Source organism: Pseudophryne corroboree, chromosome 2, assembly GCF_028390025.1.
Source record: "Pseudophryne corroboree isolate aPseCor3 chromosome 2, aPseCor3.hap2, whole genome shotgun sequence".
Lineage (NCBI taxonomy): Eukaryota > Metazoa > Chordata > Amphibia > Anura > Myobatrachidae > Pseudophryne > Pseudophryne corroboree.
Genome location: NC_086445.1, coordinates 236014986 through 236037633, shown reverse-complemented (window position 1 = coordinate 236037633; position 22648 = coordinate 236014986). Strand labels below are relative to the sequence as shown.

Below are 22648 nucleotides of genomic sequence, written 5' to 3'. Positions count from 1 at the left end.
GCCTGCGGAACCCTTGTAGCATCATATAAAGGATAATAATAATAATAATAATAATAATAATAATACTCTCTGGTTGCTAGGGGCCCAGCACATAATGCTATATGGTTGCTAAGGAACCCAGCATATAATACTCTTTGTTGCTAGGGACCCCTGCATATAACAATCTCTTTGATTGTTGCTGGTGTTGGCAATGCAAAACAATACAACGGACCCAAGTTGCAATATGCACATATATATTTAAATAAGAATTAAAAACCTCAAGAATATGGTGGTTCCTGCCTTTAAAAAAAAGAGGCTGTGTTAAATAACATACACTTGATATTTATAGTAGCAAGAGATTCCTATATGTGCCTCTATTAATAATACATGCTTTCCTGTCCACAATCGCTAGCTGTAACTATTAGACCCATGTGAAGTAAACAACATCCATGGTTATCTGAAGTCACCAGGAAGACATCAGTTTCTAGAAAAGCACATCTCTTCCTTGCCCCCTATTTCCTGCACTAGTGACATCGTCACCCAAGCTCAGAACTAGTAGCCACTGATGTGTACAGGCACCATGTGCATCTCAGCATTAAGCCCTGTCTGCCCCCTTGTGTCGCGATTTTCAAGTCTTAAAGCGGGCATGGCCAAATGCTGATAGGAGAGGGGCTGAAAATGAGGACCACGGTAGTAGAAGAAGAAAAAAAAAAGTTCGTCTGACGGGGGTGGGTGGGTGTTTATGTCGGAGCTGACTGAGCTCCAATAATAGCCCCCGGCCCTGCAGCAGTAGGAGCCAGCCTGACGGCAAGCTACAGAAGGTAGTGCGGGGATGGCCAAGTGGAAACTCACCCTATATCCCAATCCGCCCCTGACTGTAGTTATGGGCTGCTGCGGAATCCTGATTTATTGCATTATGCTAATGTGAGATTCTGTACAGCTAATGCAACATTCCGTACAGCTAAGGCCAGATTCCGTACAGCTAACCATATTCCGTACAGCTAAGGCCAGATTCTGTACAGCTAACCATATTCCATACAGCAGTGCCGTAACTAGACATTTTTGCGTTGTGTGCAAGAAACAGCATCTGCGCCCCCCCATGTTTAAAATAAGGCCAACAAAAATATAGGGGCGTGGCTTTATGGGGAAGGGATGTGGCCACAAAATAATACCAATTCATATTACTCTGCACAGTAGTCTTCATTATTCAAATTACTTTGCACAGTAGTGCCACTTACACACATTATACAAGGTAGAAATCCATTTTACAATTTACTCCAGGTAGAGCCCCTGTCATACATTACGCCAGGTAGAGTCCCATTTTACACATTACGGCAGGTAGAGCCCCCTTTTACACAGTGCGGCAGGTAGAGTCCCCTTTTACTCATTACGGCAGGTAGAGCCCCCTTTTACACATTACAGCAGGTAGAGCCCCCTTTTACACATTACGGCAGGTAGAGCCCCCTTTTACACAGTACGGCTGGTAGACTCTTCTTTTAAACAGTACGGCTGGTAGAGTCCCCTTTTACACAGTACGGCTGGTAGAGTCCCCCTTTTACACAGTACGGCTGGTAGAGTCCCCCTTTTATACAGTACGGCTGGTAGAGTCCCCCTTTTATACAGTATGGCAGGCAGAGCTCCCTTATACACAGCACGGCAGGCAGAGCTCCCTTTTACGGCCCTGTGTGTGTATGTGTGTAGAAAGAGAGTGAGAGTGTGTGTGTAGTGAGAGTGTGTGTCTGTGTGTGTGTGGAGAGATAATGAGAGAGTGAGTGTGTGTAGAGAGAGAGAAAGTGAGAGAGAGAGAGAATGTGTGTGTGTGTAGAGAGAGAAAGAGAGTGTGTGTGTGTAGAGAGAGAATGAGAGAGTGTGTGTATGTATGTAGAGAGTGTGTGTGTATATATATATATATATATATATATATAGAGAGAGAGAGAGAGAGAGAGAGAGAGAGAGAGAGAGAGAGAGCGGGTGCGTGTAGAGTAGCAGTTATACCAGCCATTGCTGTCGGCTTCTGTTCCCCTGAACCGGAAGTCTCCCTCTCCACATACTACAGGAGGCATGGAGGGGTGGGGGTGAAAGCAGACTCGGAGTGCACGGGAAGCCTGGCCGCCTGGGAAGCCTCTGCGATGTCTGGTGATCTATACAGCCCGGGCAGGAACGTAGGAGTGGCTGAGCAGGGCTCCGGGCGGCCACCCATGGTGACAGGCGGAGCTTCGGCAGGAGGGGGGACCAGGGAGAGGACAGTGCCTGCGGTTCGGCAACTACAGCGCTACCCGACTGGGCGCACCTCACCACGGGCAGCGCTGCAGCTAGCGGCAATAGTGGGGGAGCTGATAGATAATAGTATGGCTTGGCCCTGCGGGTTGTGCTGGCGGTCCTGCGCCCACAGTGCGCATGCGCTGTGTGCCAGGCACCGCTGGCACACACCTAGTTACGGCCCTGCCGTACAGCTAAGGCCAGATTCTGTACAGCTAGCCATATTCCATACAGCTAAGGCCAGATTCTGTACAGCTAAGGCCAGATTCCGTACTGCTATTGCGAGTTTGTGCATCTGCAATCTGTAAGCCGTGCTTCGAACTGATTTTAAACCTTCTGCCACAATCATCATCTCTGCCTGTGAGTATACTTGTAATATTTGTATTTTCATGTAAACTCAGTTTTGTCATATTTTTAATACATTTTTTATTTATGTATTACAGAGTTGTCCAGTTGACGTCGCGTTGACGTCCAGTTCACGTCCCATTGACGTCCCTTTTAATTACCATTTATGTCCCGTTAACGTCCTGTTATCCCCAAGTTGATTCCTGTTGTTGTGATGCCGCAGTTCTTCTGCTAGTTTACCCCCCTCTACCATGGACGTCCTACTTGTGATGTGGACCTGATCCACCGTCATGTTACAGAGACCCCCTTCAGGTGATATGTATTGGCCAAAACTCCCTCTTGTCCGAGTAACCTGTGTGTATGCGCAGTGTTGCTGGAACCTCTTGTTCTTTTCCAGGATGGAGGAAACGCTTTCAAATTACCTTGTACTAAATCCTTTTTCCTTTCCACAGGTTCTATGGACTAGCCTTCCCAAAGTTAAAAGTACCCAGGATGGATGTAAAGTGACACTACAGTACCCCAGCAATACCATGGACAGCCTACTTGTGATGTGGACCTGAACCACCGTTATGTTACAGAGACCCCCTTCAGGTGAGATGTATTGGCCAAAACTCCCTCTTGTCCGAGTAAGTGGCAGAGTCGTGGTGCCAGTGTTCAGCACTTTGACACGCCTGCACTTGTGGAACCACACAGTCCAGCAAAACCCATTGCTGGACTGTGTTGCTCCCCAAGGGCAGGCGGTCCAAAGTGGCAGAGTCGTGGTGTCAGTGTTCAGCACTTAGACACGCCTGCACTTGTGGAACCACACAGTCCAGCGAGACCCATTGCTGGAATGTGTTGTTCCCCAAAGGCAGGCGGTCCAAAGTGGCTGAGTCGTGGTGTCAGTGTTCATCACTTTGACACGCCTGCACTTGTGGAACCACGCAGTCCAGCAAGACCCATTGCTGGACTGTGTTGTTCCACAAGGGCAGGTGGTCCAAAGTGGCAGAGTTGTGGTGTCAAAAGATTAGCAATTCTACTATTAAGTATTTCCTTGCAGTTTCTGAGTAGCTCCAGACCTACTCCTAGATTGCGATCACCTCAGTCCGTTTAGTTCCTGGTTTGACGTAACAAACACGCCCAGCGTCCGGCCATCCACTCCTCCGTTTCTCCAGCCACTCCTGCGTTTTTACCTGGCAAGCCTGCGTTTTTTTAGCACACTTCCTGAAAACGGCCAGTTTCCACCCAGAAACATCCACTTCCTGTCAATCACACTATGATCAGCAGAGCGATTGAAAAGCTTTGTTCGTCTGTGAGTAAAATAGCATAGTTTTGTGTAAAATTGCTTAGCGCGTGCGCCCTGCTGTGCATACGCATGTGCAGAACTGGCAGATTTTAGCCTATTAGCAATTCTGCTAAAAATAGCAGCAAGCGAACAACTCGGAATGACCACCCACATGTGGTACTTACCTACAAATGTCGAATTTGCTCAAAAAATGACTCTCCTCCGGGGTGACTGAAGGTCTTCTGTCCGTCCTGGATGAAAGTCTGCTGGGTGTACAAATTATACCACAGCAAGCAAAACCAATTTGATCTCTCTGCAGCTGCTCACGCCGCTCTGCAGGTTCACAAAATGGCTGCTGAGCACAGTGCCGTAACTAGCAGTGTGCGAAGTGTGCCTTGCACACAGCGCACTTTGCCTGGGGGCGCAACCAGCCACTGCAGTGATCCGACATTACCCTTCTGCTACATCTACCTCCTGACTCCAGCAGTCATGTGCATACAGCTATATCTAAATGTAGTGTGGAGACGGAGGACCTGGGTGACTGTATATACATCAGTGAGTGTGTGCCTGGCAGCGCACAGAACCCCAGCTCTGCAGCTGCTAGTCACTCTGACTCTTCAACAGAGAGGATCCTTCACGGAGATTCCGTTCATTGCACTTACTTCCTGATACCGTAATTCCACTAATAGCCTGCACACAGTCAGTGTAATATCTAATACAAGCTCATTCTTCTTGGAACAGCATCGTGAGTTGTTCTGCAGCTTTTGACAAATCTTGTTCTTCAAAGAGAAGGTACTTTTGCTCTGATCCTTTACAATTTATTTCAGAGGCAATATGCAATTCACAGAGTCCCACATTTATTTTTATTTATAAGTTGAGTTAGAGCAACAAAATAAATGTAAAAATGCTGCATAGCCGTAACTAGGTGTGTGCCTGCGGTGTGTTGTCCACAGCGCATCTGCACTGTGGGCGCATTCCGCTGTCACACACGTACCACATAGGGCTGCGCCGCACAAGGGAGACCAGCGCCCGGCAACCTTGTCATCGTGTGATATAGATTTGTTGCCGGGCACTGCAGCTTGTGGTCTCCATGCTGGTCTCCCCTGCTGTGTCAGGGGTAGCTGCTCCCCCTGTTGTCCAATGGCGCCGGGCTCTAGGAGCGGTGACTCCCCCGTACTGTGGGCTCACCGGAAAAGAGTGGCGGCTCCCCCAATGGCAAGCTAGTCTCTCTCTCCCTCCCTCTCCCCCTGCCTAATGTGTAAAAAGGGGGACTCTGCCTGCTGTAATGTGTAAAAGGGGGTTCTACCTGGCATAATGTGTGACGGGCACTACCTGGTGCCTACCTCTAATGTGTGTAAGTGGCGCTACTGTGCTGCATAACTTAAAATTATTGAGACTACTGTACAGTGTAATATTAAATTGGTATTACTTTGTGGCAAAGCCCCCTCCCCATGAAGCCATGCTCCTATAATTTTGTCGCCCACCTGCGGCTGGTACTGGCCCTGTTTTGTATATGGGGGGGGGGGGGGCGCCGATGCTGTTTCTTGCACACAGCGCTAAAATGTCTAGTTACGGCACTGGCTGGGCATGCAGCAAACAAGCCCTATATAGGATTCCAAATGGTGGGAAGTCGAATCCAGGCCACCCACTATTCGACGATTGGTCCGTTTTTCGACGGAGGGCGTGTCGAATCCGTTTTTAATTGAATATGTTGAATTTAGTGTCCCGGGTAGAGGGTTTCAGCTGTCGAATAGTGTCGAATCCAAAAACTGACGAATCCACGCCGTAATTCGACTTCAATTGAATATACTCCTTAATGACTTAAACAGTAATGCAGGTTTATTCAGTGAACACAGGTGACTCAGATGTAATACTGATATAGGCAATTAGGGGCCCTTATATCATACAAGGTAACAGCAGTGGTAGCGGTACTTATCAGGAGTTGTCTCCGGTGGTGAGGGACGGAAGACTGCACGGCCGTGCAGTCTGACTCCCACTGTAGAGAGGATGCGGCGCCCGGCTCAGCATCAGCTCCGGAGCCGTGATACATGCTATGGAGCACTGTGAGTCTCTGTAGCTGAGATCCGCTCCCGGTCTCAGCTCTGCACGCTTGCACACACCAGGACTCAGTCTCTCTTACACTCTCACTCTAAGATGCAGGTGCAGGGATTACATCACATAGCTCCGCTTCTGAGTGACTCTTGGCACTAGGGAATTAACACCAGGATATGTTCCCATAGACTGCTATAGAGAAGGAGACAGGCACAGAGCGCACCATATCCTAACATCTTGAATGTAACCCTTTTAAACAAGTGTAACAAGCTATAACAAACTAATATGACAGCAAAAGCAGGATCGAGCTGGGGACTGCAAGTGATGGCTTGGAGGGATATCCATTGCCCTTCACTGGTTTAGATTAATATCTTGCTGTTCAGTTGGTGGTTCTACACAAACTAGCCCCACTGTCCACTAGGTAGATATGTATTATGCCACCGAAGGTGTTCTAATGGTGAGAATCTAATGGTCAGCATCCCAGCAGTCGGGATGCTGGTGGTCATGTGACTGATGCCAGAAACCCAACACCACTCGGGATCCCGACGCCAGAACACCGACCGCCGACATCTCAAAGGTAAGTATCGGGGTGACTGTTAGGGTTAGGGCCCGGGAACAGGGGGCATGGTTAGGGTTAGGCACTACACAGAGGGGGTTAGCCACAGGAAACACCTCCAGTGCCAGAGCCACCACTCCCACTACCCTAGCCGCCAGCATAGCTGGGTTAGGGTAGGGAACAGGGAAGGGGCAAAATAATGACACTGTCCCCTGTCGGCATTCTGAAGGTCGGGATGCTGATTTTAATCATGTATCACACCTGGTATTTTAAAGATCCTTATTGTTATACATTGTATAATGGTATATTAATCTAATAATGTATATAATAGTCTTTTTCTCATTACAATAATCTTCCTCTGCCAACTCTGTACTTCACGACGGACATATTTACTGGGCCTAATGCCTCTTCTCTGCCTGTGGCCATCTTTTCCTGCAAACCTCTCTCTTGGTGGAAATCTTGGCAAGCTTTGTAACTGAGGAGCACAATAGACACACAATTGTATTCATACTGCAGGGGGCTGTTTTGTGCTTCAGAAATTACCCCACAGTATTATAATTTTACCTCTCAGCTCCTTCATCATCAACAGTATTGGTGTATTACAAATGTTTGTTTAAAATCTTGAGCATAAAACAGGGCAACCAGGGGCAGAACACATTAGAGGTACATAACATGAACCAGGCACACTTACCTCAGACTGTCTGAAAAAGACTCTACACCATACTTGGATATAGAGTATCCCCCGGGGCATATAGTTAATCTTCCTGCAATGCTAGCTACGTTGACTATTCGTCCTTTGGCCTTCCGGATCAATGGCAAGAGATTGAGTGTCACATCAATAACGCCCAACAGGTTTACATTGAGGACCTTTAGAAAATCCTCTTTTTTCAACCACTCATTGGTACAAATTGGGACACTAATTCCTGCATTGTTTACTAGTCCCCATAGTCCTGCAGAGATAAGAAAACATCCAAATATTATATTACAAACAGATATCCATTAACAAAAATAAACTTACTGGCATCAGAAGCTAGGGTAGAGACGCATAAATAAACATATTCCATAATTGTCTGCTCTCTCAAATTTTCCTGTTTGAGTATTCTCCTGGCTCCCAGAAGAGTAGACAACCCTCCTGCATCCACTTCTCCAGAATGTAGGGGTTTCCCCTCCAAATAGCTATCTCTATCTCCTTCCTTGCACAGAGGACAACTACCTCTCCCTCCAGTTACAGTTAGAAGTCCTCTGATCCTACCATGGTTTTGGTGCGAATCGTGGGGCAGGACTGTAATGCAAATTGTGTTGCCAAACTCCTCCTCCACCTAGATCTCTCCCTCCTTGGATCTCTCAAAGGAGCCAAAGACAAAGGAGTCATATGTGGTATATACTTAACCAACTTGTATAGCCATTCAAATGTCTCCATGCCAGAACACTAGAGTCACACTACGGTATCCCAAACACTTGTTTAGATGCACAGTTCCCTATCTTCTCCACTGTTCCTCTGCTGCATGCACAACATAAGTTGGCTGAATTTATAAAGGTTAATATTGCCAAGAGGCAGCCTTAGATCCTATTTTGTGGAACCAAGCACCTCACATTGTGTGTTTCCAAAGCAGATTAAGGGGAATCAGGCAGCGAGTGCTCCCCACCTGGCCTCCTTAGAGTGACACTAAGCTACTTTAAAGCAGCAGAACAAAAGAGGGAGGGGCTACACAGCACAGTCTTACCTATAACATGTAAAAGGGAGGGGACTGGAGCTGCTGCAGAGGCTAGGTGAAGGGTGGGGGAGGGGGGGCAGTGTTTGTGTGCTAAAGTCTGTGTAACTCTGTATGTATTTGCGTATATGTGTTTGGGTACCTATAAAAATAATAATAATAATTTTATTTATATAGTGCTCTTTCTCCAACGGGGCTCAAGATGCTTTATAAACATCAGAAACAATGCACATAATACAGAAGATTTAAGTAATACAGCAATAGACAAACCACACAGACATGAAAAAAAAACTTTGCGTGCACAATAAGAATAACGCAGGATTGATGTAGGCATTTTGGGTAATAACTTCCATGGATTGTCTATTCCACACTCACAAGTACCAGGTGAGACAGCCATCTTGGGTGCACTGCATAGGATTATCCTGGGTGGAATAGCCTACCCCTAGAAGAGATGACACCAAATGAGATGGTTGCAGCGTCCTAATGCTCAGAGTAGGGTCCTAGCAAAACAGTCAGGCTCATGTATTTTTCATCCCATTGACAAGTATACCAGATGAGGTAGCCATGTTGGGCGCACTATGAAGGTTACACTGTGGGAGGCGAGCCATACAAGGGCCCAATGCATATATGGAAAAATTCACACTTGTGTAGTACTCTGTACGGAAAGTTCCACGTGAAGTACATCCTGCCCGTAGAGGAACCATCCGAGGCAACCATCTGGGGTGCATTTTGTGGGTTGCTGCTGGCAGGGTGTGCAATGAGCGGAAGTACACAAGGGGTGTGCAAGCAGTGCCGCTGCAGAGAGCAGGGCCGTAAGTAGGTGTGGGCAGAGCACACAGTGCAGTTGCTCTGTGGGTGCACCATCCGCATCCACACCGATTGTCTGCCTGCTGTAGTGTACAGTATATTAGTAGTGTTGCGCCCAGTTCCTTCCCTGCCGGAGGCAACGTGTCATGAATCTGCATTCTTCATCGCATCACTACTGTGGAACTACAGGTTCCAGCAGTTCATTTCTGTTCCAGTTCTAGTTTTCAGTCTACTGCAGCCTGGAGTACACAGTGCTTCAGCTAACTCACAGCTGATCTGAACACCTAATCCAGCAGGGTGTGTTCTCACAGAGATCATCCAATCATCACAGACCAAGGTGTTTAAACTCCAGTTCCTGGCTCAGTCTCATCGCCTTGGACAACACATCATATTCTGTGAACAGGCGTCTCCTGTTTGCAGTCCTCTGTCTGCAGAGATACCCCTGTGTATTGGACCTGTGGAACTACAGGTCCCAGCAGTTCCAGTTCCGTTCCAGTTTCCAGTTCCAGGTTCCAGCCTTGGACAACACGTCACATTCTGTGAACAGGCGTCTCCTGTTTGCAGTCCTCTGTCTGCAGAGATACCCTGTGTATTGGACCTGTGGAACTACAGGTCCCAGCAGTTCCAGTTCCAGTTCCGTTCCAGTTCCAGGTTCCAGTCTTCAATTCTTTGTTTCCAGCAATCTCCTATTTCTGGCATCTCCAAGATGTTTCCCTGTTCCAGTGTTCCTGTGGAACTACAAGTAGCAGCAACCACTCCAGCTCTCCTGCGAGTCACGGCCCTCATTCCGAGTTGATCGGTCGCAAGGCGAATTTAGCAGAGTTACACACGCTAAGCCGCCGCCTACTGGGAGTGAATCTTAGCTTCTTAAAATTGCGACCGATGTATTCGCAATAATGCGATTACTAACTACTTAGCAGTTTCAGAGTAGCTCCAGACTTACTCTGCCTGTGCGATCATTTCAGTGCTTGTCGTTCCTGGTTGACGTCACAAACACACCCAGCGTTCGCCCAGGCACTCCCACCGTTTCTCCGGCCACTCCTGCGTTTTTTCCGGAAACGGTAGCGTTTTCAGCCACACGCCCCTGAAACGCCGTGTTTCCGCCCAGTAACACCCATTTCCTGTCAATCACATTACGTTCGCCGGAGCGAAGAAAAAGCCGTGAGTAAAAATACTTTCTTCATAGTAAAGTTACTTGGCGCAGTCGCAGTGCGAACATTGCGCATGCGTACTAAGCGGATTTTCACTGCGATGCGATGAAAAATACCGAGCGAACAACTCGGAATGAGGGCCCACATTCAGTGTGCAAGTTCCTGTGTTCCAGTCTCCAGTCTTCATTGTTCCAGTTTGCTACAAACTCCAGCCACAGTCTGCTACACCAATCTGCAGTAAGAGACTTTCCTCAGGTGTGTTCTCAGTTCTCAGCCTCTTCACCTAATTACCAGCATTCCACACTGTGCATTGCCTTTAGCACTTAACATCTTGCTGTGTTAGGACTGTCTCCTGCTAGGGCCTTGCTTGGCTTAAAGACGTATGCTTCTACAGAGACTGTGTGCTTTGATGGCTATTCGTTATATACCAGAGTTTTGTTTGCTGCATCTGATTTCATTATTGCCTTATCATTTATATCAAGTTTCAAGTTCATCTTCATTGCTTATTTGTTACCAGTGACTTTTGAAATATTCATTTATCGGATTAAGTTATTATTCATTGTTCCTGTCATCGGTTATCCCTGTGTGATAATAAATATCAAGCGCACATGCGTGGAACTTTTTGTCCGTTTCCCAGTTTCCTCTATCACTCCTACACTGACCCACTAGTGCCCCCTCCGGGGACATACTAAATCAGAATCCTGACACAATGCTGCTAATATATAGTATATTACAGGCACAGCAGGCAGCGCTGGGCTTACTATGAGTCTCTCTCTCCCCCGTGTGCTCTGCTCCACCCCTCCTCCACCTGCTCTCCTGCACTGTACACGGACTTCTGCATCCTGGAGAGGAGACGGCTGCTGCTGCTGCTCAACACAAGTGAAGTCTCTCTCCCTCTCTCCACTCTCGTACAGACTCTAATAATGAAAGTGCTGCTTATAATGTTGGTATGTGTTTGTTAATACTTATTTCAGTAAAATAAATAACATTAGGAATGACTTGTCTTGAGGTTGGTCATTCTGTCTCTCTGTGTCTTTTTAGATAAATTACTGTATATCAGTGTAGAGATTTTGTAGAAACCCCAAACTGCACATACATTAATCTAATAATCCCTGAAATTGAAAACATAATACTGTTCGTAAATATCCTTCTGCTAGAGTTTAATACTAAACACTACCCCTGAGGAAGTCTGGAGGTGAGGACGAAATGCGTCGAGTAGCTGTGGCTAGATGCCAACACTCAGATAAGCATATATCCTTTTAAACTGATGTACGGGCATCTACTATGTATGGTAGTGCTCTAAGATTGTTCTTACTGTTTTACACTGTGCGCCTTTTTTATGTTTTTATGTCTTTTGGATCTCCATTAAATTTGTGAAAAAATTCCTGATGGTGTCAGTGATGTTATGCGGAGTTCAAAGGAAAGGAGTGTGAGATAAGCATTATTTGTTGATCATTTGGTACGGGTCCACTCATATTCTCATACACTCACACTACTTTGTTTGCACTAGGAGGCGCTCTTGTTTATTGTCTTTTACAGATTTGAGAAAAAGTGGGTGCTTGACAAACAAGAAGATGGCCGGCCCTTATCGGTGGATTATCCTAGGCACTTTAAACTTTGGATCTACAAAGAAGACTTCATTTTGCTAATTTTGTTAATTTAATCGTGTTGTTGGAACAAATAGTTCTATTTAGTATACACTGCTCACTGGCGCCTGATAACTGTATGTATGTATGTATATATATATATATATATATATATGTGTATATATATATATATATATATATATACATACATACAATATCCAAATAATCCGGCACTCCTAATAAAAGTCCAGCCGCCTGTGTGCCTTTGTCCAAGTAATGGTATATAGTACAGTCAGAACAAATGCATGTTCAGAACAGGACACGGCACTCCAGGACTTATGAATAAATGCTTAGAGTTTAATGTGGCAAAAAACCTGCATCAGTGTATTGTCTGGGTGAGCACAACCACAGACAGCTGAGATGCAGGAAGGATCTTACATGGCACAGGCATACAAAACACGATGCAGCATTTCGGGACACATCAGGTCCCTTCCTCAGGTGATGCTAGTGCCCAGCAAACAGCATAAAACAGACATACAACATTAAACTTACCTATATAGCAACCCCCTGTCAGCACACCTGATCCAGGAGACGCGTGGAGCCTCCGGTCCGGCCGAGGCGCCTGGACGATGACGTCATCGGGACGCGGCAGTTGCCGTAGAAACCCGATGTGCGGAGAATCACACGCTGTCCCTGGCTGGTTAGCCTGACAGGGGGAGCCATATACCTAGTAGACAAACATAATGTGAAAAGTGAAATACACACATATAGTGGAGATATAAATACAATATCTTATAAAAATTATGCGACCTGGATATACAACAGCAATGGGCCACATAATCTGTGGCACATTGCCAGCACATGCAAATCACATCTAACACGTTAAAAAAACATGGTATAGATTAATCGCTGACTGAGAAGCAAAGGGAACATAAATTCTTATAACTATATTCAGAGGGACATAATAAGTTTTCAAAATACTAGTACACCCTGTATGGAACAAGCAGTGTATAAAGAAACCATTATTATACCAACAACCTCCTATAATGAATCCCAGTAGAAGCCTCATCATGTACCTCAATAATATCGTAAGTAATTCCAGTTGATTTTTTCGTTTAAACCTGCAGGATGAAGTGTATTTAATCTAACTATCCATTTGGCTTCCAATCTATGGAGTGCCAAAACCCTGTCACCTCCTCGTAATGATTGTGGAACGTGATCTATCATTTGATAACGCAAATCTGATAACGTGTGTGCTTTGGCACAACAATGCCTGGACACCGGTTGATCATTGGCTTTGCCCGTTAGAGCCTGATTGATGTTAGACCGGTGTAATGCCATACGCTCCCGCAACGTGCGGGTAGTGAGGCCAACATACATTAATGGGCAAGGGCAGATGATATAATAGATAATGAATCTAGTGGTGCAGTTTAACACATGTCTAATAGAGAATTTTTGGTTAGTGACGGGATCAGTAAAGTAGGAACCTGTAATCAAAGAGGAACATGTGATGCATGAGGGGCATTTGTAACAGCCTGCCTTTTTAATTGATCCGAACAACCCTGGTTTGGGGGTGTGGTCTGTGATGTCAGTTTTAACCAAGTGGTCACGCAAATTGTGGCCACGTTTATAACTAGTCATAACCCGAGTATTTTGAAAACTCGGCAAAGACTTGTCAGTTTTGATGATGGGCCATAAAGCCTTGCTAGCACGTGGTATAATAGGGCTAGAGGTAGAGTATCTAGTAGACCAGATGAATTTATCATCCACATGATTTTGAGTGGGAGTGTTTTGGAGCATCGCTGTCCGATCTTGACACATTACTTTATTTTTAGTCATCTCTAGATCTTTGGGATTATAACCCCGTTTCTTAAATTTATTGACCACTATTTGTAGTGCGTCCTCTAACTGATTCGGGTCGCTGGTTATGCGTGCCACTCTTAACATCTGGGAATAGGGGAGACCTCTCTTTAATGCTACTGGATGGTGGCTACTAGCATCTAACAAAGAATTACGGTCCGTGTTCTTGTAAAACACTGTCGAGACTAATTGGCCCCCTTTCAAATGGATTGTCACATCTAAATAATCGATCTGATCTGATTTACAAATAAAAGTAAATTTGATTGGTCCTGGTGTATGATTGATATTATGCATCATTTCCTCAAAGGCTGCTTTACTCCCTTTCCATAACATAAATAAGTCGTCTATGTAATGGATAAACCACACAATATTTTGACTATAATGCAGATTATCAAAGAATAATTTCTGTTCTTGATCGAACATAAAAACATTGGCATATGCCGGTGCCACACTACTGCCCATGGCACACCCAGCTAGCTGTAAATAAAATAAACCATTGAACAAAAAATAATTCCTGGTAAGTACCAATTCTAATAGCTTCAGAAAAAGTGTTATGTCCAGGCCCAAATCGTCATCAAGATTACCAATGAATCTATTCATTGCCTCTAAACCCTCTCTATGCGGAATCGACGTATAGAGAGAGGAGACATCCATCGTGCATAATAAAGTATCATCTGATAGTCCATCAAATTCCATAATTTTTCTAAGGAATGTAGTGGTATCCTTTAAACAAGTTCGTTGTTTAATCACATGTGGTTGGAGGAGAGAGTCCAATAGTTCGGCAATTGGTTGATATAAGGAGCCCCTCGCAGACACAATTGGCCTGCCAGGGGGGTTCACTAAGTCTTTGTGAACCTTAGGTAATGTGTATAAGCAAGGAACAATCGGATTCTTGGGAAGGAGAGCTTCTTTCAATTTAGGTTCTATTAGCTTGTTCTGCACCGCCTGTTCCAATACAGTGTTGAGTTCCCTTTGGAACCTCATTGTCGGGTCATTGTCCAGTTTAGTATAGGTTTCTGAACATGCGAGTTGCCTCATAATTTCTTCAATATACTGTGCCCGATCTTGCAGCACAATGCTGCCGCCCTTGTCCGCAGGACGGATAATTATGGACCTGTCTGAGCTAAGATCTTTCAATGCTTTACGCTGATCTAATGATAGGTTATGATATATCGGCTTCGGAGTCGCTATAAATCTGTTCACTGAATCATCCATTAACCTCCCGAATGTTTTCAGCGATGGGTTGTTGGAGACAGGATCAAATGTTGATGTACTGTACTTGCGTACAATTTTACTGGTAGGATCAATTTGCGGTTGATTAGTTGAATTTTGAAAATATTCCCGTAGCCTTAGTTTCCTATTCTCGCACTTAGAATAGAATCAATTGGGTTATGTAACAACTCTATAGACACAATTGTATCCAGCAACACAGAGAAAGGAGAAAAAAATGGACACTCCCATTATGATGTCACGAACTATGGGCATAAAAAGCCCTCAATCAAGATGGTAGACACGGACTCCCTGAGGAAGACCCAGACGGGTCGATACGCGTTGGAGAGAAAAAAGCATATCATCACACCATCACACCTACAAAAAGCTACAAGACCGAGAAGACTATCCGGACGGAACATCACTGCACAGATCGGTGATCCCGTGAAGAGAAAACGAAGCCGCGCGGCTGAAAGGGAAACAGACCTACAAGCAGAGCGCCGAGAGAGAAGACCGGAGGAAGAAAGAAAAGAACGGGATCAAGCACAGGAGAATAAGGTATCTGACCCCGCAGGAGGGAAGGTTCACGACGGACAGTCCCCTTGTGGGTCCCGAAGTTAGTGCACCTTCCCCCCAGTGGCATGACCGCGTCCCCCCGTCAGTAGCAGTCGGTAGACGCCTGTGAGTGCAGGCGCCTCCGGCCGACTATAACGGGGAGAACTAGCGGGGAGTCCGGGGTTTCTTTATACCTTATCCCTGAACACCTTATCCCACTGATACCAACGTTGGGGTACCCCGCAGCATCGCAGCATCAAAATTAAGATCTTGCCTCCACTGGGATACACATTATTATTAGCACTGGGCTAAATTTGGAAATTGAACATTGCCTTGTTTTCCGGATAATCTACCTTATCTGTAGTTTACCTAATAACCAGTCACAACAAGGTGGAAAAGAGGTGGGACGCCACACTCTATTTCACACCAGACATTTGAAATTTTTCAATATATACTTTTCAAATCTTTTTATTCACGTTCTTCCCAAAGTTTTTTTCAACACTGTACAGATGCAGGAAGATTTTTCCTGACCTGTTATCATTTTGGACATATAGTTACCTGAAATAAAAGGTGTTTTTTTGTTTTTGTTTTTGTATTTTCCTTCATTTTTCATTTATATATACTTTTCTTTTTTCAAAAGAATAAATGTCAATTTAATTTTTATCCAAACAGTACTGTGTTTTTTCCCTTTATTCAAATCACCCATTTATTAATTTATATACACACAGGCGCAGTTGGGTAAAATTCCTTTACATTAGTTTCCTATTCATTTGATGTAAATCAGCTTGCCACTCAAAAGGATCATGTTGATTAGTCGGGACGAAGGAGAGTCCTTTATTTAGAACAGATTCTTCAATAGATGTTAATGGCCTGGAGGATAAGTTAAAGATCAAGTTGTTTTCTTGGATTTGGTTCCTTTTGTGGATCCTTTGGTTTTGTCCGCCGCGCCTCGTTGGCTTGGGCCAGCCTCTGCTCTGGCCCTGGTGGTAGCCCCTAAAGGGGGACGGTTAGCAGAGATGGCATCATCCGAATCAGCGACAACGAAATCACTATCGCTGTTAGATGAATGGTGTCCTTTATCTGGACGTCCCCTTCTTTGCCGGTATGATGTACGTGCCTGGTTTCTGTAATTAGACTTCACCGAATCAGTACCCGTTAGCCATCGGTACACCTGGAAATCCTCATAGTCATTCTGGACTACTTGTAATTTTGATTTTTTTTTAATTTCAGCAGCTCTTTCCTGTAGTTGTCAATCTGTTGTGTTAATTTAGACCAGGTGGCCGCATGTCCTGGGTCCGAAATGATTCCAATGTGTGTGGCATTAAGGGCTTCTATTTTAGATTTGGCAATCTGCAGCTCTCGTCCTGACTCCTCTATGACGAGAAGCATCAAGTCGAAGCTGCATTTATTCAATACAGAAATCCATCTGCGGCAAAATTCGGGATTTGTCCTCCCTATTGTTGGGGTATTGCGGACACGGAACCCTCTAGGGATCAATTTTTGTCTGAAATAATCAGATAAAGTAGAGCCATGTAACAAATAGTCAGTCTCCCGTTTTTTTAGGCGTAATAATTGTTTAAATATGTCGTCGACTGTATCATCAGAAGCCTCTGGCACACAATCTGCTGCAAACAAGATGCGATCAGCCTGTGCTTTGTTGAAACTCAAAGTGTCCCCAATTTGAGATGATGTGTGGGTAGAACTGTTTCATTCGCTTCTATTGATGTCAGCGTCTTCCATGTTATATATGCTCTCCACGAATTGTGGTAATGGATCACTAGCACAGTGATGTTTGAACAATATAAGGTGCGGTGGGTGCCTGGATACTTAAGGGATTAGCCAAACCCCAATGCAATACAATATCCAAATAATCCGGCACTCCTAATAAAAGTCCAGCCGCACTTTTATTTGTAAATCAGATCAGATCGATTATTTAGATGTGACAATCCATTTGAAAGGGGGCCAATTAGTCTCGACAGTGTTTTACAAGAACACGGACCGTAATTCTTTGTTAGATGCTAGTAGCCACCATCCAGTAGCATTAAAGAGGGGTCTCCCCTATTCCCAGATGTTAAGAGTGGCACGCATAACCAGCGACCCGAATCAGTTAGAGGACGCACTACAAATAGTGGTCAATAAATTTAAGAAACGGGGTTATAATCCCAAAGATCTAGAGATGACTAAAAATAAAGTAATGTGTCAAGATCGGACAGCGATGCTTCAAAACACTCCCACTCAAAATCATGTGGATGATAAATTCATCTGGTCTACTAGATACTCTACCTCTAGCCCTATTATACCACGTGCTAGCAAGGCTTTATGGCCCATCATCAAAACTGACAAGTCTTTGCCGAGTTTTCAAAATACTCGGGTTATGACTAGTTATAAACATGGCCACAATTTGCGTGACCACTTGGTTAAAACTGACATCACAGGCCACACCCCCAAACCAGGGTTGTTCGGATCAATTAAAAAGGCAGGCTGTTACAAATGCCCCTCATGCATCACATGTTCCTCTTTGATTACAGGTTCCTACTTTACTCATCCCGTCACTAACCAAAAATTCTCTATTAGACATGTGTTAAACTGCACCACTAGATTCATTATCTATTATATCATCTGCCCTTGCCCATTAATGTATGTTGGCCTCACTACCCGCACGTTGCGGGAGCGTATGGCATTACACCAGTCTAACATCAATCAGGCTCTAACGGGCAAAGCCAATGATCAACCGGTGTCCAGGCATTGTTGTGCCAAAGCACACACGTTATCAGATTTGCGTTATCAAATGATAGATCACGTTCCACAATCATTACGAGGAGGTGACAGGGTTTTGGCACTCCATAGATTGGAAGCCAAATGGATAGTTAGATTAAATACACTTCATCCTGCAGGTTTAAACGAAAAAATCAACTGGAATTACTTACGATATTATTGAGGTACATGATGAGGCTTCTACTGGGATTCATTATAGGAGGTTGTTGGTATAATAATGGTTTCTTTATACACTGCTTGTTCCATACAGGGTGTACTAGTATTTTGAAAACTTATTATGTCCCTCTGAATATAGTTATAAGAATTTATGTTCCCTTTGCTTCTCAGTCAGCGATTAATCTATACCATGTTTTTTTAACGTGTTAGATGTGATTTGCATGTGCTGGCAATGTGCCACAGATTATGTGGCCCATTGCTGTTGTATATCCAGGTCGCACAATTTTTATAAGATATTGTATTTATATCTCCACTATATGTGTGTATTTCACTTTTCACATTATGTTTGTCTACTAGGTATATGGCTCCCCCTGTCAGGCTAACCAGCCAGGGACAGCGTGTGATTCTCCGCACATCGGGTTTCTACGGCAACCGCCGCGTCCCGATGACGTCATCGTCCAGGCGCCTCGGCCGGACCGGAGGCTCCACGCGTCTCCTGGATCAGGTGTGCTGACAGGGGGTTGCTATATAGGTAAGTTTAATGTTGTATGTCTGTTTTATGCTGTTTGCTGGGCACTAGCATCACCTGAGGAAGGGACCTGATGTGTCCCGAAATGCTGCATCGTGTTTTGTATGGCTGTGCCATGTAAGATCCTTCCTGCATCTCAGCTGTCTGTGGTTGTGCTCACCCAGACAATACACTGATGCAGGTTTTTTGCCACATTAAACTCTAAGCATTTATTCATAAGTCCTGGAGTGCCGTGTCCTGTTCTGAACATGCATTTGTTCTGACTGTACTATATATATATATATAAAGGAGTACTACTGTCTGGTGTAATGTGACTGACGGACACTACCGTGCTGTGTAATGTGGCTGACAGACACTGCCGTGCAGTGTAATGTGACTAATGCTACCGTGCTGTGTAATGTGACTGACAGGCGCTACCATGCCGTGTACTGTGACTGACAGACGCTGGGGTGCAGTGTAATATGACTGACGGATGCTGCCGTGCAGTGTAATATGACTGAAAGACGCTGCTGTGCAGTGTAATGTGACTGATGGGTGCTACCGTGCTGTGTAATGTGGCTGGCAGACACTGCTGTGCAGTGTAATGTGACTGACGCTACCGTGCTGTGTAATGTGACTGACAGGCGCTACCATGCCGTGTACTGTGACCGACAGACGCTGGGGTGCAGTGTAATATGACTGACGGACGCTGCCTTGCAGTGTAATATGACTGAAAGACGCTACTGTGCGGTGTAATGTGACTGATAGGTGCTACCGTGCTGTGTAATGTGACTTGCAAATGCTGCCGTGCGGTGTAATGTGACTGAAGGGCGCTACCATGCTATATAATGTGATTCATGGAAGCTACCGTGCGGTGTAATGTGACTAATGGGCGCTACCACGCTGTGTAATGTGACTAACGGATGCTACCGCACTGTGTAATGTGACTAATGGACGCTACCGTGCTGTGTAATGTGACTAACAGGCACTACCGCGCTGTGTAATGTGACTAACGGATGCTACCGTGCTGTGTAATGTGACTAACGGCCGCTTCCACGCTGTGTAATGTGACTAATGGGCGCTACCACGCTGTGTAATGTGACTAACAGATGCTACCGTGCTGTGTAATGTGACTAACGGATGCTACCGCACTGTGTAATGTGACTAATGGGCGCTACCGCGCTGTGTAATGTGACTAACAGATGCTACCGTGCTGTGTAATGTGACTAACGGATGCTACTGTGCTGTGTAATGTGACTAACTGGTGCTACCATGAGGTGTAATGTGACTAACGGGCGCTACTGTGTGGTGTAATGTGACTAATGGACACCCCATGAAGCCACACCCTTATTTTTTGGTGTGCATAACTAGCTTTGTGAGATTGATAGGGAGGGGGTAGGGGGAAGCAAAAAATTAATTCCAAAACATGACGGGGGAGGGGGTGCCGATGCTGTTTCTTGCACACAGCACTAAAATATATAGTTCCGGCACTGGCAGAGTGATGTGGGCAGCTGCTCACTCAGGGGCCCTGCAATGCCCCTGCTGCTAGAATCACTGCAGCAGTACCACCAGAGCACCAAAAAACTGCTCTTACAGCTGTTCAGGAATTTCTGCGAGTCTGCCAGTATATTTAAAGCAGCAATCATTTACAAGGCAAAACCAGAAATTCCCAAACAGCGTGCAGTGTGCACCTCACAGGCAATTACATATTGCCCAGTCACTTAGATCACATTTCTTCCCAAGCTGGTGTTTGGTGTGAACAACAACTGAACCTCTTAGCCATGTGTCTACATGTTTTATGTATTAAGTTTCTGATAGATGACTTGGTCAACCATGCATCACTTTGACTTATTTGGGAAACGGTCGTTAGGTCAACACCACTTAGGTCGACAGTCATTAGGTTGACCACTATAGGTCGACATGCATTAAATCGACATGGCCAATAGGTCGACATGGTCATTAGGTCGACATGTACAAGTTCAACAGGTCAAAAGGTCGACATGAGTTTTTCACATTCGTTTTAAATTTTTGGCTTTTTCATACTTTACGATCCACGTGGACTACAATAGGGAACGGTAACCTGTGCCGATCGCAGTGGTAGCGGAGCGAGGCACCTTGCCCGAAGCATGTCGAGCAAAGCGAGCCATGCGAGGGTACACGGTGCACTAATTGGGGTTCTCTGTCACTTTATGAAGAAAACAACACCAAAAAAAGTTTAAAAAACTCATGTCGACCTTTTGACCTGTCGACCTTGTACATATCGACCTAATGACCATGTCGACCTAGTGACCCTGTCGACCAATAGTGGTCGACCTAATGACTGTCAACCAAAGTTGTGTCGACCCAATGACCCATACCCATTTATTTAGTATTGGACCTACTTTATGCAGCTCCATTAGCCAAAACATCTGCGGAGGGTTAAAACAAAGATTTATATTTTACGTCACATTGATATTTTAACACAACGCTCGTACTCCTGATTTACCTTGTGATTTGATATGTAGATGGGCAAATTCAAACTTTTTGGTTTTATAAAAAAAAATACTTCTGGATATCACACAAAAGGCTCTATGCACAAAGAAGTGAAAAGCCCTTTATAACTTATAACAGGGCTTTTCACTTCTTCATCCTATTTAGGGAAGGGTTTCTGCTCCTTGTCCATTGCTGCCCCCTTGTGCCCAGCATCCTCCCTTTATGTGGGTGGATGCTGGAGTATAAGGCACTGCCAGGGCAAGTTCAGGGTGAAGAAGATTTATCGGACTCCCAATATGTCTGTATGTCTACACGCTGCTATGCAGAGATTGCGGAGAGTCCATGTATTGGAGGATGGTGTCAGACAGGTAAGTTTTCCTGAATGGCTGCAAAACATTACTATATATTACATCGATATAGTAATATTTAGTTATATTTTCCAGTAGTCATTTCACTATGTACATGAAAAGATGCCAAAATTAGTGGACAAGTACATTGATTTTATTTTCTGTCTTTTTGTATTGTTCGAATATGAAATAAATAAATAAATAAATAAACTCTGACCTTTGTCACCAACAATTGTAGACACCCAATTGGCTGCAGAACTAACACTCTGGCTGTCAGTAACATCTAAAATTACTGTCTGTAATCTGCTGGAAGTCTCCTTCCTCAGTTCCTCAGCCCGTCTATCCGTCAGACAGGCAGCCAGAACCCTCATTCCACGTTTGTCCAGATTCCTTGCCAGCAGGTTTCCAAATCCAGTGTCACATCCGGTGATGAAGACATGTTTATCTGTGAGATTCTCCAGTATCTGACTCTGTCTGTACCATCTGTACAGGAGGATCACGCCCAGCAGTGCCAGTAGAGGGAGCCACATGATATTAGATGTAGTATGGTATCACGTATCACTATAAAAGACATATACAAGGATAGTTCAAGAATTATTCCTATATAAATGAATAGCTTCCGACTTTTGACAAAATGACATACCCGGCCCCTGCCTTTCTAGCTAACACCATTATAAATACGACTGTCTTCGGAAAAAGACATACTGTAGTGGTGTCAGCAAACTATTGCTGACACCACCACATACACGTATATCTGTATATACTATATATATATATATATATATATATATATATACACACACACACACACACACACACACACACACACACACACACACACACACATATATATATATAGATATACATATATATAGATATATATATATAGATATAGATATATATAGATATACAAGGATAGTGTCCACACTCACGTGTTGATATAAACTTGCTGGGGTGGCATCCAGACAGATGAGAAAAAATCCCACTCTAACACATATCCAAGAAAAGCAGGAGCACTCACCAGTCTTCAAAGCAGTAAAGGGTTTTTAATCAGA

The 22648-nt window shown here is 44.7% G+C and overlaps 1 protein-coding gene across 2 annotated transcripts in view; it reads right to left on the bottom strand.

The window, feature by feature from the left end:
- LOC135011696 (retinol dehydrogenase 7-like) overlaps nucleotides 1–22648 on the bottom strand; it is a 167795-nt gene that overhangs the window by 47333 nt on the left and 97814 nt on the right. For both annotated transcript variants that reach the window (XM_063952482.1, XM_063952481.1), the window contains 2 exons: nucleotides 21811–22154; nucleotides 7147–7405 (listed from right to left, as the gene is read on the bottom strand). In XM_063952482.1, the coding sequence (XP_063808552.1) occupies nucleotides 7147–7405; nucleotides 21811–22123 (572 nt within the window). In that variant the 5' untranslated portion in view covers nucleotides 22124–22154. The remainder of the gene's footprint in view (nucleotides 1–7146; nucleotides 7406–21810; nucleotides 22155–22648) is intronic.